Source organism: Lynx canadensis, chromosome B2, assembly GCF_007474595.2.
Source record: "Lynx canadensis isolate LIC74 chromosome B2, mLynCan4.pri.v2, whole genome shotgun sequence".
In the NCBI taxonomy this organism is placed as follows: Eukaryota; Metazoa; Chordata; class Mammalia; order Carnivora; family Felidae; genus Lynx; species Lynx canadensis.
In genome coordinates, this window is record NC_044307.1 from 100,321,563 (window position 1) to 100,337,319 (window position 15,757).

The window sequence follows — 15,757 nt, forward strand, 5'->3', positions numbered from 1 at the left end:
GGTCAAAGAGTATGTGCATTGCAAAGCCAGTTTTATGTGCTCTAAAACCTTGCTACATGAACCTGGCCCTCAGATCAGCAGCATGGGCCCCGAGAGCCCACATTAGAAATATAGATTCTCAGGCCCTATCTCAAATTCTGAATCAGAATCTGCGTTTTTAACAAGGTCTCCAGGTGATCTGTAGGTACATTAAAGTTTGAGAAACATTCTTCTCACCGGTGGCATACAAGGAAGAGGGCCCATTTTATCATACCCTTGCCAGCCCTAGGTATGTTCATTTTTAAAATCTTTGCCATGTGAGCCTGGGTGGCTCCGTCAGTTAGTGTCTGACTTCGGCTCAGGTCATGATCTCATGGTTCGTGGGTTCGAGCCCCGCGTCAGGCTCTGTGCTGACAGCTCAGAGCCTGGACCCTGCTTCAGATTCTGTGTCTCCCTCTCTCTCTGCCCCCTCCCCACTTGAACTCTCTCTCTCTCCCTCAAAAATAAATAAAAATTAAAAGAATAAAAATAATAAAACAAAATTTCTGCCATGTATATATAAAATTTTTTCGGGGCTCCTGCCTGGCTCAGTCAGTAGAGCACGCAACTCTTGATCTCAGAGTTTTAAGTTTGAGTCCCACGTTGGGTATAGAGATTGCTTAAAAATAAAATCTTAAAAAAATTAAAAAAAAATTTTTTTCCTCCAATACTAGGAACATTTTTATTAGCAAGGTAACCACTAAATTTATTAATGGGAAGAGATTTTAAAGTTTATGCAGAAATGTAGTTTGTCTACATACATGTCTTTGGTCTTTGTGTCGAATCATTGATTTCTCTGGGTTAACTCCAGATTCTAAGTTATTTGTTTCTATCATAAGATCAGACCATGCTTATTGTAACATTCAATTTAAAGTCAACTTGTAGATTTCCTTTTAATCCTATTTTCACGTTGCCTTCTACTTAGCTAATAAAAGCTGACACTTTAGAAAGATTACAGAAACTTCTATCACTATTCTTCCTGATTCACTTTAAGAGTAATTTTTTTGGTTCTTTTCATCTGATATAATGAAAACAAGTTATTTTTCCTTTATTTGAGATAATTTTTTCCGGAAAAAAATTTTTTTTTAAATGTTTATTTATTTTTGAGAGACAGAGAACGAGCAGGGGAGCAACAGAGGGAGAGAGAGACACAGAATCCGAAGCAGGCTCCAGGCTCTGAGCTGTCAGCACAGAGCTTGACGTGGGGCTCAAACCCATGAACCGTGAGATCACGACCTAAGCCGAAGTCAGTTGCTCAACCGACTGAACCATCCAGGTGCCCCTGGAATTTTTAAATAATATTTTACTTCAGTGGCTTGTATGTACTACTACATTAGATTTAGCTAATTAAAAAAATTTTTTTAACGTTTTATTTATTTTTGAGAGAGAGAGAGAGACAGAGACAGAGTATGAGTGGGGGAGGGGCAGAGAGACAGAATCCAGGAAGCAAGAGCCTGACATGGGGCTTGAACCCATGAACCACGAGATCATGACCTGAGGCAAAGTCAGACACTTAAACAACTGAGCCACCCAGGCGCCCCTAGATCTAGCTAATTTTTAATAAACTCCTTTCATCTTATGTATTAGTAGCTGCTTTCATGGGGGTACAATTGTTTGCTTAAGACATATGGGCTTTTTTTTTTTTTTTTTTTTTTTCAACGTTTATTTATTTTTGGGACAGAGAGAGACAGAGCATGAACGGGGGAGGGGCAGAGAGAGAGGGAGACACAGAATCGGAAACAGGCTCCAGGCTCTGAGCCATCAGCCCAGAGCCCGACGCGGGGCTCGAACTCACGGACCGCGAGATCGTGACCTGGCTGAAGTCGGACGCTTAACCGACTGCGCCACCCAGGCGCCCCAAGACATATGGGCTCTTATTGCTGAGCTTTTCCTATGACTTTTCTGAGTTTCATTTATCTTTTAAAGCTCTCCTTTTATTTCTAGTTACTGTAAACACTGTAATTTTATGTGAAAATTTTCCTCTGGTCTTTAAACAATAAGTGTTCACTGCCGACATTAATATTCTCCATCTTTTATATTACTAGCATGTCTTCAATTACTTGAACCACTTTCATATAATGTCCATTTGACAGTAACTAATGAGCACATACTAAGTACCAGGCCCTGGGTATACATATAATGATGGATAAGAAAGACATAACCCATACTATCTAGAGGGAAGGCAGACAAGTATTCAAAAGCTAACTGTAGGGGCACCTGGGTGGCTCAGTCAGTTGAGTGTCCCACTCTTGATTTCGGCTCAGGTCATGGAATCAAGCCCCACATTGGGTTCTGTGCTGAGTATGGAGTCTGCTTGAGATATTCTCTCTCTCTTTCTCTCTCTCTCTCTCTAAAATTTTTTTTAAAAAAAGGTAACTGTAGTGCAAAGTCATCAGTGCTGAGAGAAACAGCCCAGGATGCAAGAGAGGAGTACATGACTCAGACCTAGAAGGTCAAGGGAGGCCTCAGCAGGCAAGTGATGCCCAAGGCAAGACCTAAAGGACAAGTAGAAAGGAAAAATAGGAGTTAATCTGAGGAAATGAGTGGGAGTAAAGTACATCCTAGACTGAAGAAACAGCATGTGTAAAAACCCAGAGGTCAAAAAAAAGCTCTGGGTTTTCAAGCTTCTTAAAGAAATTCATGCTGTCTAGGCTGTAGAATACAAAGTGGATAGTTGTGTAGGAGATGAATTTGGTGATATAGAAGCCAGAGCTCTGTAAGCCATACTAAGGAAGTGAGAGCAATAGTGAATTGAGAGCAGCGAGGAGACCAACATGATCAAATTTGCTTTGGGCAATGACTGTGGTATAGACAGTGAGTTGGAATAAAGACTGGAGGTAGAAATACCACTTGGGAGGCCACTGCAGGACCCTAAGCAAGAGAGAGAGAGGTCTAGACTGTAATAGTGGCAGAGTAGATGGAGAGAAATACAAAGAACTGACTAGATTTACTAGTTTTTTGGATCCTGCAGGGTAACATGGAAGAGAAGGTGATAAAAGAAGGATCAGGGATATGTCAGGTCTTGGGCTTGAGCAACTGGGTGAATCATGGAGTCGTTTCCTAAGATTGGAAATACAGCGGGAGGAAGGTATGGGAGGATAGATGATGAGTTCAATTTTGGACATTTAACTTAACGTATTTATAGAAATTTCAGGTTGGGATTCCATGAGGCAATTAGACAAATGGGTCTGAAATTTGGAAAAGAGATCTGAGTCGGATGCATAAACTGGGAATTATTAGCATCATCAATGGTAAATTGTGGCCAATAAGATCAGAGAGACTGCCCGGGACAATGTCCAGAGTGAAAAGACAGCCCAAGACAGAACCTTGAGCAATACCAGTGCCATCTTTAAGAGAGAGAGACAGGAAAAAGACCCCACCAAGGACTGTGTAAAAGAGGGGCCAAAAATGACAAGTGCCATTCCCTCCTTCTCTTTATCATGTCTGCTTTTGTTCCTACAAGCTATCCTGTCTTGAAATTTCCTGTTAAGTTGCCCAGAAGAAAACCTCTTACACCTCTTCCTCTAGGTATGTGCATTTATAACAAACTCCTCACACCCTGTCACCTCTATTCTCTCACTCCTACTCAATATACACATTCCCACCAGTGTGTTTTACCCCGCTTCCAGGCCATGTGGCCTTCCTTCTGTTGTCCTTCCTGGTTGCCTCACCTGGCATTTCAGTCACTAATCATTATTCAGATAAAGATCAAATCACAGTTGTAGCCTTGAACTGAGCCCTCATCATGCTAAAACAGGAGACACATTTAAACATGATACTGACCCTTAAAATTCTTAAAAGTTTATAAAATACTACAGCCTAAGCCTAACATGTATGTTAGCAACATCTGGAAAATATTCTTTAAATCATAAGCATAATTAATATATTAAAATCTAAATTTCTGGTTTAAATACTAATCTATATCTGTTTTTTAAAGGATTAATTTTAATATTCCCAGTGAAGTTACTACTTATATTTAATATGAAATTACTTACGTTGTTCTTCTAAAGTCTTTCTGAAGTGTAGGGTATTCTGGCATCTTTCTAATATCTTCCCAATCTTTATCTTACAAAAAAATATCAAATATTGTTATAGAAAATAATGTTACTTCTATCAAAAATCTATTTTAGCTTAAAAATATACATAAAAATACTCAAAATATGCTTTTGAAAAGGAATTATTTTCAAATATGACTCAAATATTATTTTGAAAAGAAAAATAAATTACCTGCAGGAAACCCCATGACACTAAATATCCGATCTAGTTGATCATGATGAAAGGGATTGCTTGTTTTTATATCTTCCTGACGACAGTGAAAAATAGGTTCTGAAGTCAACAATTCAGCAAATATGCAACCTATTGCCCATATATCTATGAAAGAAGAAGAATAAGTGTTTGCACACATTTATTATATTTCTTGGGTTATAACTCCTAGGTATAATCATAACCTACATGTAAAAATACTTTTCAGTGATGAAATATACAAAGTATGATAACTATATTAAGAAAACATATATATGACATGAAATAGCTGTATCATCATATAACAGATTGAAAGCCAAATAAAAAACATTTACTTGTAAATTTCCTAATGAAGATACACTTGGAAACTCAATTTAGCAAGCAAGGAATTTACATTTAGGCAAAGCCTTTCTAACCACTATTAACAATGTAGTCAGTGAAGCATTCAATTGAAAATCTAATACAGGGTATAAAATTCATGACCTGGTAGACTAAAACAATATCATCATCAGGTATATAGCGATTCATTCCTTTAAATCAATTACCTGCATAATGATAGAGCATAATTTCTGATTTAGGAGTCTAGACAAACAGGATAGACCATATAAAATGATTTACAAAAAACTTAACTTTTGTTTGAAAGCCTACCAACTTCAGTTTTTCCAACAAATTGTAAGGCCTAGAAGCTAATAAATACAAGTATATATGGGTACAGCATGACACCAGGAGAGAAGTTATTTGAACATAATCACTTGGATTAAGCTGTTCCATTGCTCCAATATTCCAGGAGAAAGTTAGGCATCTTTAAAAGTTTTACTAACCATTTCAAATCACCAGTTTTAGATTATTCTATTTGGATTTTACACATTGAAAAATTGTAATTTAGATTCTAAGACTATAATATTATATTTACAATGCTTTGCCAAATGTATAAGTGAATTTTTATAAGATATATATTCACACTTGCCCACTTAAATAAATGCTATGTCGTATTTTTTTTTAAATAATAATGCACAGACCACAGTATAGGATAGAAAAGCACAGTGTTTAGTAGCCTACTAAATGTGGGAATCACATTCTGTAGACAAGCTAATTAAGAAACAATCTAATTATAGCCATTAGCTAGAATTAACATTGGTATGTTATTTCATAAAACAAATTGCTAAATGAAAAAAAAACACATAGTGTAATGTCTCACTCCATTCAGGAACAGTTTCCTTTCACGTAAGTTAGCCTTCTGGATAACGGAAACAAATCACTTCAACACCCATTTTTTATCACACCATTACCTGCCATCTTAAGAGGTTATAAAATATCATTTACTCTTTCTTAATGACTCAGAAGGGTCATCATCATCATAAGCATCCATCATGAAAGAGTAGAGTAATAACTCTTCAGTGTCTACTAGTAAATTCTTTTCTCTCTCCCACATCATGTGTTGTCACTCTTGCCTCTGACAGAGCTGTCTCTGACAGTCCCATCTCTCTTCCTGCTGGCTGCCTCTACTATGCAGTCGGCTGGGACTAGTACTGCATGTTTCTGGTCATGCCAATTTCTGGTCTGCCTTCCATTTATTTATTTATTTTTTAATTTTTTTTCCAACGTTTTTATTTATTTTTGGGACAGAGACAGAGCATGAACGGGGGAGGGGCAGAGAGAGAGGGAGACACAGAATCGGAAACAGGCTCCAGGCTCCGAGCCATCAGCCCAGAGCCTGACGCGGGGCTCGAACTGACGGACTGTGAGATCGTGACCTGGCTGAAGTCGGACGCTTAACCGACTGTGCCACCCAGGCGCCCCAAGGTCTGCCTTCCATTTAAAGGACAGGAGCCAGGATCTAGATCTCCTGAGAACTGCTAAGAGAAGGAACCTCAGAGTAGCAGGTAATGTTAAATTTTAGGGTTTCTTGCCTCATATTAGCCTCTAATTTTAAATGGTCATCTGGTTCCTGTATCATCTATACCCATTTCTCAGCTCTCAGATCTCAAGACTGTTCCTCCCTCCTTCCTTCCCTCCCTTTACACACACACACACACACACACACACACACACACACACGCTGTCATTCCCCAGCCCCCCTAAATGTCACTCCATAAAACTTCACTGATACCAAATCACCGAACTCTTTTTTTTTTATATGCTCTGAATAGAAATAATACTCATTTCTGACATGAACCAGCTATGGAGAAGAGTAAGAATAAGTGAATGGCTATGTATTTACTCTATGTATTTATGTCTGCTAGGAATGTATTTCAAGCCTGAAAATAACTTATTTGGGGAATATTCTTTCTCTGGGTCTTCTTTCTTAGTTTCTATCCAGAAGGGATAACTGCAACTTAACTAAAATTGAAAATCAGCGATTATATTTTTATCTTTATCTGTAAGTTGTAAACTCATTTAAACTTAATTTCGGTTGTCCTTACCCTCAGGAAATAGGAAATATAGTGGATTTCTAATTCATACTCAGCTTTACTTCCCCCAAAGATATCTACTTTTATTTCAATGGTAGAACAGCTAATCAGAAAATATTCATAGAACTGTGCTTCTCAACGTCTGGGCTGTCAAAGTGTGTGGACCATGTGCAACAGAACCATTTTTTTTTTTCTTTCAACGTTTTTTTATTTTTTTTATTTTTTATTTTTGGGACAGAGAGAGAGCATGAACGGGGGAGGGGCAGAGAGAGAGGGAGACACAGAATCGGAAGCAGGCTCCAGGCTCCGAGCCATCAGCCCAGAGCCTGACGCGGGGCTCGAACTCACGGACCGCGAGACCGTGACCTGGCTGAAGTCGGACGCTTAACCGACTGCGCCACCCAGGCGCCCCAACAGAACCATTTAACGGCACGTACTACATATGGGACTTACTGCCACAGATTGGCTCTATCAGAATCTCTGAGAGTGGGACAGGCTTTGGTGGGAAGTCACTTAGTTTAACAGAAGGTTTTGGCTGAATCTGCCTTTTCTTACTGGAAATCTCCCTTGTAGATCTAGACTGTGAGCTTGGTAAGAGCCCAGCGCATGTGGATTTCTACTGTTAGCACATCCCCTACTTGCTGCCCTGCATTCTGGGTTATCTCATCACCAGTTCTGTGCTGAGGCACCAACCTGGTGCTGTTCAACTAATATGCCTCTTTCTCTGGCGTCTCTTCAGTCTCCTGCTATCCCCCGGTGCCTTCTGAGACTGTCTAAGAGACTTTACTGCTCTGGATTCAGAGATCTAAGAGAAAAAGCAAACGTAATTCTCAAAGTTTCAAAGACACAGCTCCTCAGTAAAAATCACTCACTGGGATGTAAGTAGAGTCAGGTTCTGATTTTAACCCCTCATTCTGAGAGCCCTCTATTCCTTCCGTCTGCTTGTGCAGTTCTGAATTTTTCACAGACAGCTAACCCTGTCCGTGGCTGAGAGCGTGGCCTTGGTAGCCTCTGAATGCAGCCTCACTGTGGGCTCAGCTGCTGGTGGAAGAGTCTAAGGTTGGTCTCAGACTCCTCTACTGTCAAACACTCATGGGATTTTTCACTAATTGAACAAAATCTTTCGGCAATATTTACAAAGTATTACAAGATTCCAGCTTTCGGCAATATTTACAAAGTATTACAAGATTCCAGCCCCTTGCTAGCGTCGCCATCCCTGGACAAAGTATATATATGCTCGGCGTCTCAGTTTTGCAGAAATCAGACCTGATGAATGAGGACATCACTATATTTTATTTTTTGTTTCTCCTTTTACCCACGTATAGGTTAGTTATCTATCGAATCTTTTCCAACATGGGAGCTTCCTTTGTAGTTCTTTGCATGTTACCAGGTTTTTCAGAAGTTTAACAGAGAAAGGTTTGTGCTCATCTGTTTTTAATAATTTCGTATTTTTGGTGCCTTTATTAAATAGAACTCAACAAATGCAGCTAAATGTAGTCAAAACTGGTATCAGTCTAATACCAGTAAACAGAAAATTCCACACAAGGAAAATTTCAAGAAATACACGCAGGAGATTTCGGCACCTCATAGAACTAGCCCATCATAGTGACAGTACTACCCGCCTCCTCTCTTTTCAACTCATTTTGAGAAATCTCTAGGTTTGAGTACAGCTCCCTCTTCCTGACTCCCTCAATTCGTAGCTGGGCCCACTGAGGACACTGTAGTCTTCAGGTAGCAAAACCCTTGTCTGTTCTGGAGCAGACTTTAAATCCTACAGAGAGTGTGTTTAAAGCAGGTTTTCTTACTCCATTTTTTCTCTTGGCAAAATGGCAAGAGGCTGAGCACAGCTAACCTACCCAGACTCTTATTTCCTCCTGTAATGGAGAAACTGCTACTCTGATCAGCGTCATGGCGGGAGAGAAAAATTAGTCACATTACTTCTTGTTTAGGAAAGGACAGATGGACGGACTTTCCCTCAGCAGAAGGGCCTTTTGCCAACACCAGACTATTCTTGTTTTCTGTTTTTCTTTTTGTGGAGAAAACAATTCTAGAAATCTCTCCAGTTCTTCTGATCAATGGTAGGTAAGTGCAAAATAAAACTTGTATGTTATCATTTCCGTGGCAATTCAACAGGATCAGATAACTCTATTCTCTAAATGAAAATGCTTTCTCCTTTTACAAGAACCATATTCTCCTACATGGTTAAAAATCCTAATCTACCAGAATATAAAATGCAGGAATACAGACGACAATAGGACTTTTACAAAGAGATATAAAGCGGTTTTTACAAAGCAGCTTCATAATTATGATACCATTTGGTATTTATGATAATTTGATGCTAAGATAGTAAATCATTTTAGACTAACTTACCAATGGCCTTTGTATAATGTCTTGCACCAAGCAGAAGTTCTGGAGCCCGATACCAAAACGTCACAACTACTGGATCCAAATCTGCTAGTGGCTTTAGAGGAGAATTGAATAATCTGGCAAAACCCATGTCCGCTAAAAAATGAAATAAGTTAATATAAAACTCAGTCTGGCATGCTACTAGAACCATGCAAGGTTGATGACAACAGCCACTATTGAAGACAATAACTTTATAAAGCAATCCTTTTATTCCTTTTCAACCAGGGGTCTGCCCCAGGCACCAGATCCCCCCTTCTGAGTAGATATTATTATCGTGCCTATTTTACTGATAAAGAAACTGAGGCCTAAAGATATTCTGACTTGCCCAAGGCCACAGAGCTAGTAAATACAGAGTCATAATTAGAATCCAGGTCTGACTTCAGATCCCTGGCTTTCAGAGACATAATATTCTTAAATGTTTTTTTAAACTGAAACAGTCTCAAAATTTCCATGGTTAATTATGACCTCTGGACGCCTCTGCATCTAAACACTGACTACATCTGAGTGTGGCGTGAGCTGGAATTGGCTCGTGGATGCATGAGAGCCAGTTTGTACACATTTCTCCCCAACACTGAGTTGAGTGATGTCATGCGACTTGAAATTGGCTACCATGGGAATATTTACATCATAGAAAACAACAAACGCTACACACTGGGGATTTTTTTCCACCCAGGGAGCCATTGTTGGATAATTACCAGCACATCATATACATGTTTCCAGGAAAATGTACACGATATATACGAGGTAATTTGTTATAATTTGTTATAATTCAGGGTGTAACAAAGGTCTATGCCAAAGCTAACTGAGTTAAATATTAGAGGTATACACAAGTAGTAAAAAGAATATTTATTACTATAATAAGTTCCTGAGTGTCTGGCTGGCTCAGTCAGGAGAGCATGTGACTCTTGATCTTGGGGTTGTGAATTTGACCCCCAGGCTGGGTGTAGAGATTACTTAAAAATAAAATTAAAAAAACAATCTACTATATAATAAGTCCTTGAGACTATCTAATTTTCTTAAGATTTAATAAATAACAAATACCTTTCATTTATCAAGTACTTCAGAATTACAGATGGTTTTCACATATATCATGTATCACTTCATCTAATCCTCATGCTGGTTTAATGAGTATTTTGTTCCCCACCTCTGAGATGAAGAATCTAAAGTCCAAGGCAGTTAAGTGACTTTCCCAAGGTCACAGAGATAGCAGTAAAAATGCTAGTATTCAAACAAACCATGTTGTAACTTAGCAGCTATATTCTTAATCATTGATCTGACATCCAATAGATTATACATATGACAATCACATATCACAGAGGTCAAATCACAAGAATGAAAAACCTCCGTAATTTGAAATATGTAATGTACACAGTATATTTTGCAGTATATTTTGACTGTATAAGGGGTCCCAATGAACTATGTAATAGCACATTAAGATTTAATGTACTGTTTAATCATTTAATCTAAAACTACATGCTATAACATACATTAAAATTTTAATTTACAGCGATTTTGTTTCTTTAGAATTTGAATATTTTACAAGGCTTTCTGAGAATGCTTTGGAGAACACAGGTCATAAAAAATAAGGCTATCCAAGGAAGCCTGTGCTGATGCCTACTGTTTCCTAACTAAATTTCCCCCATAGCAAAGACATTCAAAATCTTTCTACCAATATTACACCTACTTCAAAGCACTGCTTTATGTATTTAATAGATGCTGATTGTTGCTGATGGCAAAGTAATGTGATGAAATGTTTCACCCATTGAAAAGTATGTTATTTTTAAGTAAAAGCTGAAGCCAGTATTTCTCCCTTTATTCCCTACCTTCTTAGTTTTATATAAGCCTCATCTATTCAGTGTCAGATGAAATCAAGTCCAAAGGACACCATAAACATTCTTAAAAATAATTCCTGTCTATTATTTGAACTTTAAAGGAGTTTCAAACCATTTCTCAAATAATCACCAATGTAGACAAAAGGTAACTAACCTAAAACCGTTCCATTCAACAGATTGCAGTGATAAAATTCTGGTGTGAGTGCTAATGAGACAGTATCAGATGATGAAGAAAAGCAGGAAAACCATGGTGTCTACCACCAAGGAACTGACATGAAGGTGAGGTGACAAAATACACAGAGTAGATAAAAACAGAAGTGCTGTAAGACCAAAGGTGAGTTACCACTGGCTTCTACTAGACTCTAAGTCCTATGAGGGGAGGGCATGTATCTCCTTCATGGCTCTATGTGGCACACTGGTAAACATTTGTGGAAGTGGACCAAATTGAACATGGAACTTGAGCTGGATCCTCAAGGGTGAATCACTGAACGGTAAAAGGGACAGGAAGCATTTCAGGTAAGACCTGAAGTCTTCAGGTTGCTGGGGAGGGGGAGGCTTAGGCACAGGGAAAGGCGGGATGCATTTCTCATTTGACTGTGCTTTTCTTTTCATTCAAAAAAGGACTGTGTGGGGCGCCTGGGTGGCTCAGTCGGTTGGGCGTCCGACTTCGGCTCAGGTCACGATCTCGCTGTCCGTGGGTTTGAGCCCCGCGTCAGGGCTCTGGGCTGATGGCTCAGAGCCTGGAGCCTGCTTCCGATTCTGTGTCTCCCTCTCTCTCTGCCCCTCCCCCGTTCATGCTCTGTCTCTCTCTGTCTCAAAAATAAATAAACGTTACAAAAAAAAAAATTAAAAAAAAGGACTGTGTTAAAGTGTTAAGCACAGGCATCAGAGCATTACTAAGTTTTAAAAAGTAATGTGCTATTACAACAAAAATTAAAAGCAATTTAATCAACTAAATTGTTTTCTAGACTGCTGGTATTACTTCTTGCTTACTTTTAACCCTGACTGTATTCCTAATGGTGAACAGAATTACAATCCTAAAACTCTGAACAGTAGGGTAACCAACTGGCCTGGCTAGAATACAGAATTTCGGGTGAGGAGTACTAGAGATATCTGGGAGTAGTAAGAGAAAGACAGCGAGTGCAAGGGACCAGGATAGAGGGGATGACTGGTACAAACGAGGGGAGAGTACAAGATGACAATGATGAATTTGGTTTGAAACAATGGAGCAGAGGTTGCCAGCAGCACATCCAAATTAAGGTAAAGATTCTAGTTAGGGGGAGAGAAGAGAATGAGACTCAGATCTTAGAATGATTTTTACAGAATCCAAGATTTTTAGGCCACACTCATCAATTCCTTAAAGTAGCAATTGTAGAGGGAGGCCACGCCCTGGCCAGTGCAACACAAGGTTAATAGGAGTAAAAGCCAGTAATAAATAAAATGCAGAAGTAAGAGCAAAAGTGGTAAGTAGAAAAACAGAATTATGTGATGTCACATAGACCAAGGAAAAAGACAGTCTCAAGGCCAGACTGGTCAGAAGAACAAATGACTAAGGCAATAAAGGAAAACCGTGACTAAATACAGGCCACTAGATCTGATGAGACAGAGGTCATAGGTGACCTTTTTGGAGAGCAGTTTCGATAGAGGGACAGAATTAGAGGACAGATTAGGGTGAGTGGAACCAGTGGGTGAACATCGTATGTCCTAGCAGTAGAGGAACAAGGAGGGGAAATTGAATGAATAGTAAAGAAAACAAAATGGATATGAGAAGATTTATTTTAGAATTGGAAAAGGATTATGAAGGTTTAAAAGTGAAGAGGAGAAACTGGGGAAGCAGAGAGTGGAGACACTGCGGTGTGAGAGTTTAAGTACAATGGGAAGCTATTTAGAAGCTAGGGGGACCCCACATAGGTAGGACTCGGGAGGGGAGAGTCACTCTTTCTCTGAGACCGTTTCAAAGGCAGCGCTGTGCCGACAAAAAGTGGTCAGTGAGGGTACAGCAGACAGCTTTGATATGACTGGGCAGCAACATTTGTAGGAAAAGAGACTTTGGACTTGAGAGGCTGAGTAAGCCACAACCTCTCTAAAGTCAGCTCTCCTTCTCTGGAACATCCACCTTACAAGGTGGTTGTATAAAGTGAGGGAACATATGAAAGCATTTATGACACTGGGTAGTAAACTAATTATTTCACTGTCTGTCACAGGGAGGGACTGCCCTTTACCACCCTTTCCCTTTCGCCAATGTCTAGCAAAAAGTAGGTCCTCAAATGCCTGTAAGGAAAAGAGTGCGAGCGTGAAACAGAAAAAAGTGAGGAGTGGTAGAGAGGGGTGGGGAGGGAAGCAAAACGGAAGGGGGGGGGAAGGAAAGCAGCTACTTGGTTCTTAGTGACCATCAACAACATTTTTTATGACTCTGAATCTCAGTAAACTTAGTGTAGAGGTTGAAAGAAAAGGAATTTGGTTTATAACCAACCAACCAAGGAGCACGCCTGGGTGTAGTAGGACAGAATGGATGTGCAATAGGTCAAGTTAGCAGAATTCTGCATCACCCCTAGCATGACATATCCTAACAGCAAAGAAAGCAGGTTGATGAAACAATATTTATTTTAAAATCCTTCTGAAAACCATTGGAACATTTAATAAATGCAATTTCTATTACAAAAAAAAATTAGAATGAAGCATTTCTTCACCTCATTCTCTTCCCAAATACGTCAGAGGTATAAATGATGCCAATTTCTTCTAGAACGATCTTCAGGGTTGCAAAGGGAATCTTAATAAATGGGAAGGACTCCTGTGGGTGCCTTAATCTAAGACCACCACATAAGAGGGTTTATAAACATATATATTTCATTTGGAAAAAATATGTTGGTACCTGGCACGGGCATGCAGGGGGCGGGGGCAAGGTATGTGGGAAGATGTGCGTGTGTTAGGTCAGGTGGGAGAGATGCCTCCAGGGAAAGAACATTGGTGAAGCCGAGACAAAAGCAAGACTTAGAAGATGACACTTAGGGCAGCTGTGCAGGAGAGCAACCACGGCATAAACACATGCTTGGGTACTGTATGAGAATGAAATTTTTGTGGGCTTGCTTGCCTCAGCTTACTTGGGGAAGAAACCTGAGGCGTTTTATCAACTATCTACCTACACCTCCCGACATATTTTCTAAAAACATGACGAGGAAGTCATTTTAAAATGAACTGCTTAAATAAGAGTCTTAAAAAGGGGAAACCATCTTTGCAGTCACTTCAGTTTCTTGATAAATTATTTGAGAAATAATTACCTACCTATTTTGACTCTCCCCCTTTCAGGACCTTCTCCCATTACTAGGATATTTGCTGGTTTCTAGGAATAAAAATAGAGCATTCAAATTACTATGTTTATTCTTTTGACATGCTCTAAAATGGAGAAAAGTTCTTAAAATATGAAAATATCACTTCTGTATTTTCATCAAAACCATAATACAATATTAAATACCCTCTATATAGTTAAAGCATTTGACATACTTGAAGTTAGCACTAACCTTCTATAAACATCTTTGCTTTGAAAACATTTATTTTCAAAATTATACAAATAATTACAAAGAAGTTGAAGCTATCATTTCTGTTTACCCCACAGCAGTCACAAGTGATGTATTTTTTTTTAAAAACCTACACATATTATAACTGTCCACTTGCTGCCCACAAGAAACAGTTTTTGTGGTTGAAAAATGTTTTGTAAAATTTCAAACCACAGTATAATTACCTTCATTTAAATGAATTCAATGAAATATTCCTTGCTAAATATTTCTTAACTACTATAGGAAAACATGATCAACATTCAACAGACTCCATTCATATCCATATGCATTTCAGCTGTAGTTCATGCAAAAGTACAAAATTCCAAATATAATTTCAAGATGTAGGAAAATAAAAATCAAGGCTAATACAGAACTGTATAAAGAAAAGAATAGATTGCAAATGTATCCATTGCTTTTAAGTCATCCTCATTTATAGATATTTGGAAACAGAGAACTATGGAAATAGGCTTTTGGGCAAGTCAGTCTCCTCTGTAAACTATCAAGAGAGAAAATTTCGGATTCATTTATTCAATCAATGAACATATTTTTGTGTCTTAGGGACAAAAAAACATATTGACAATCAAGAGGAAAAACAAGCACATGATGAATTAAATCCCTAGCCTCCAGATGCTCTTTACATAAGTAGAAAGAAAAAAACAGAAGCTTTGTATAATATTAGAAGCTAATGCTATGTGTGAGTTATAGAAAGGACTGATGTCTTGGGTTAGAGGTTAAACCAGATTACTTTTAAACATTTTTTTTTTAATTTTTTTTTTCAACATTTATTTATTTTTGGGACAGAGAGAGACAGAGCATGAACGGGGGAGGGGCAGAGAGAGAGGGAGACACAGAATCGGAAACAGGCTCCAGGCTCTGAGCCATCAGCCCAGAGCCCGACGCGGGGCTCGAACTCACGGACCGCGAGATCGTGACCTGGCTGAAGTCGGACGCTTAACCGACTGCGCCACCCAGGCGCCCCAAACCAGATTACTTTTAGATCCCTTCCAATTTGCTGGCTCTTTTTTAAGTTTCAATGAAAACAATTAGCACTAAAAAAAAAAAAGTTCAAAGGAGGAAGTGATAACTAGAGTTTCCACTGTTGAGGGAAATGTTCATTGGAGGTGAGGTGAGGGTGCTGTCCATTATCCAGATCCTGAAAAATGAACAGGAACTGGCATGTCAGGGTAGAAGGACAAGGGCAGTGGAGGAGGTGAAAAGGCTATGAACAAAGTAGGCTTAGGAGACAGTAACCCAGACAGAACTCTGGACAGAAACCAGAGGACCCATGTTGGGG

At 39.0% G+C, this 15,757-nt stretch overlaps 1 protein-coding gene across 3 annotated transcripts in view; it reads right to left on the bottom strand.

Annotated features, from left to right (window-relative positions):
- CDK19 (cyclin dependent kinase 19) overlaps positions 1–15,757 on the bottom strand; it is a 149,234-nt gene that overhangs the window by 17,869 nt on the left and 115,608 nt on the right. For all 3 annotated transcript variants that reach the window (XM_030316158.1, XM_030316161.1, XM_030316160.1), the window contains exons 5-8: positions 14,192–14,249; positions 9,042–9,173; positions 4,246–4,389; positions 4,014–4,083 (exon numbers count right to left, since the gene is read on the bottom strand). In XM_030316158.1, the coding sequence (XP_030172018.1) occupies positions 4,014–4,083; positions 4,246–4,389; positions 9,042–9,173; positions 14,192–14,249 (404 nt within the window). The remainder of the gene's footprint in view (positions 1–4,013; positions 4,084–4,245; positions 4,390–9,041; positions 9,174–14,191; positions 14,250–15,757) is intronic.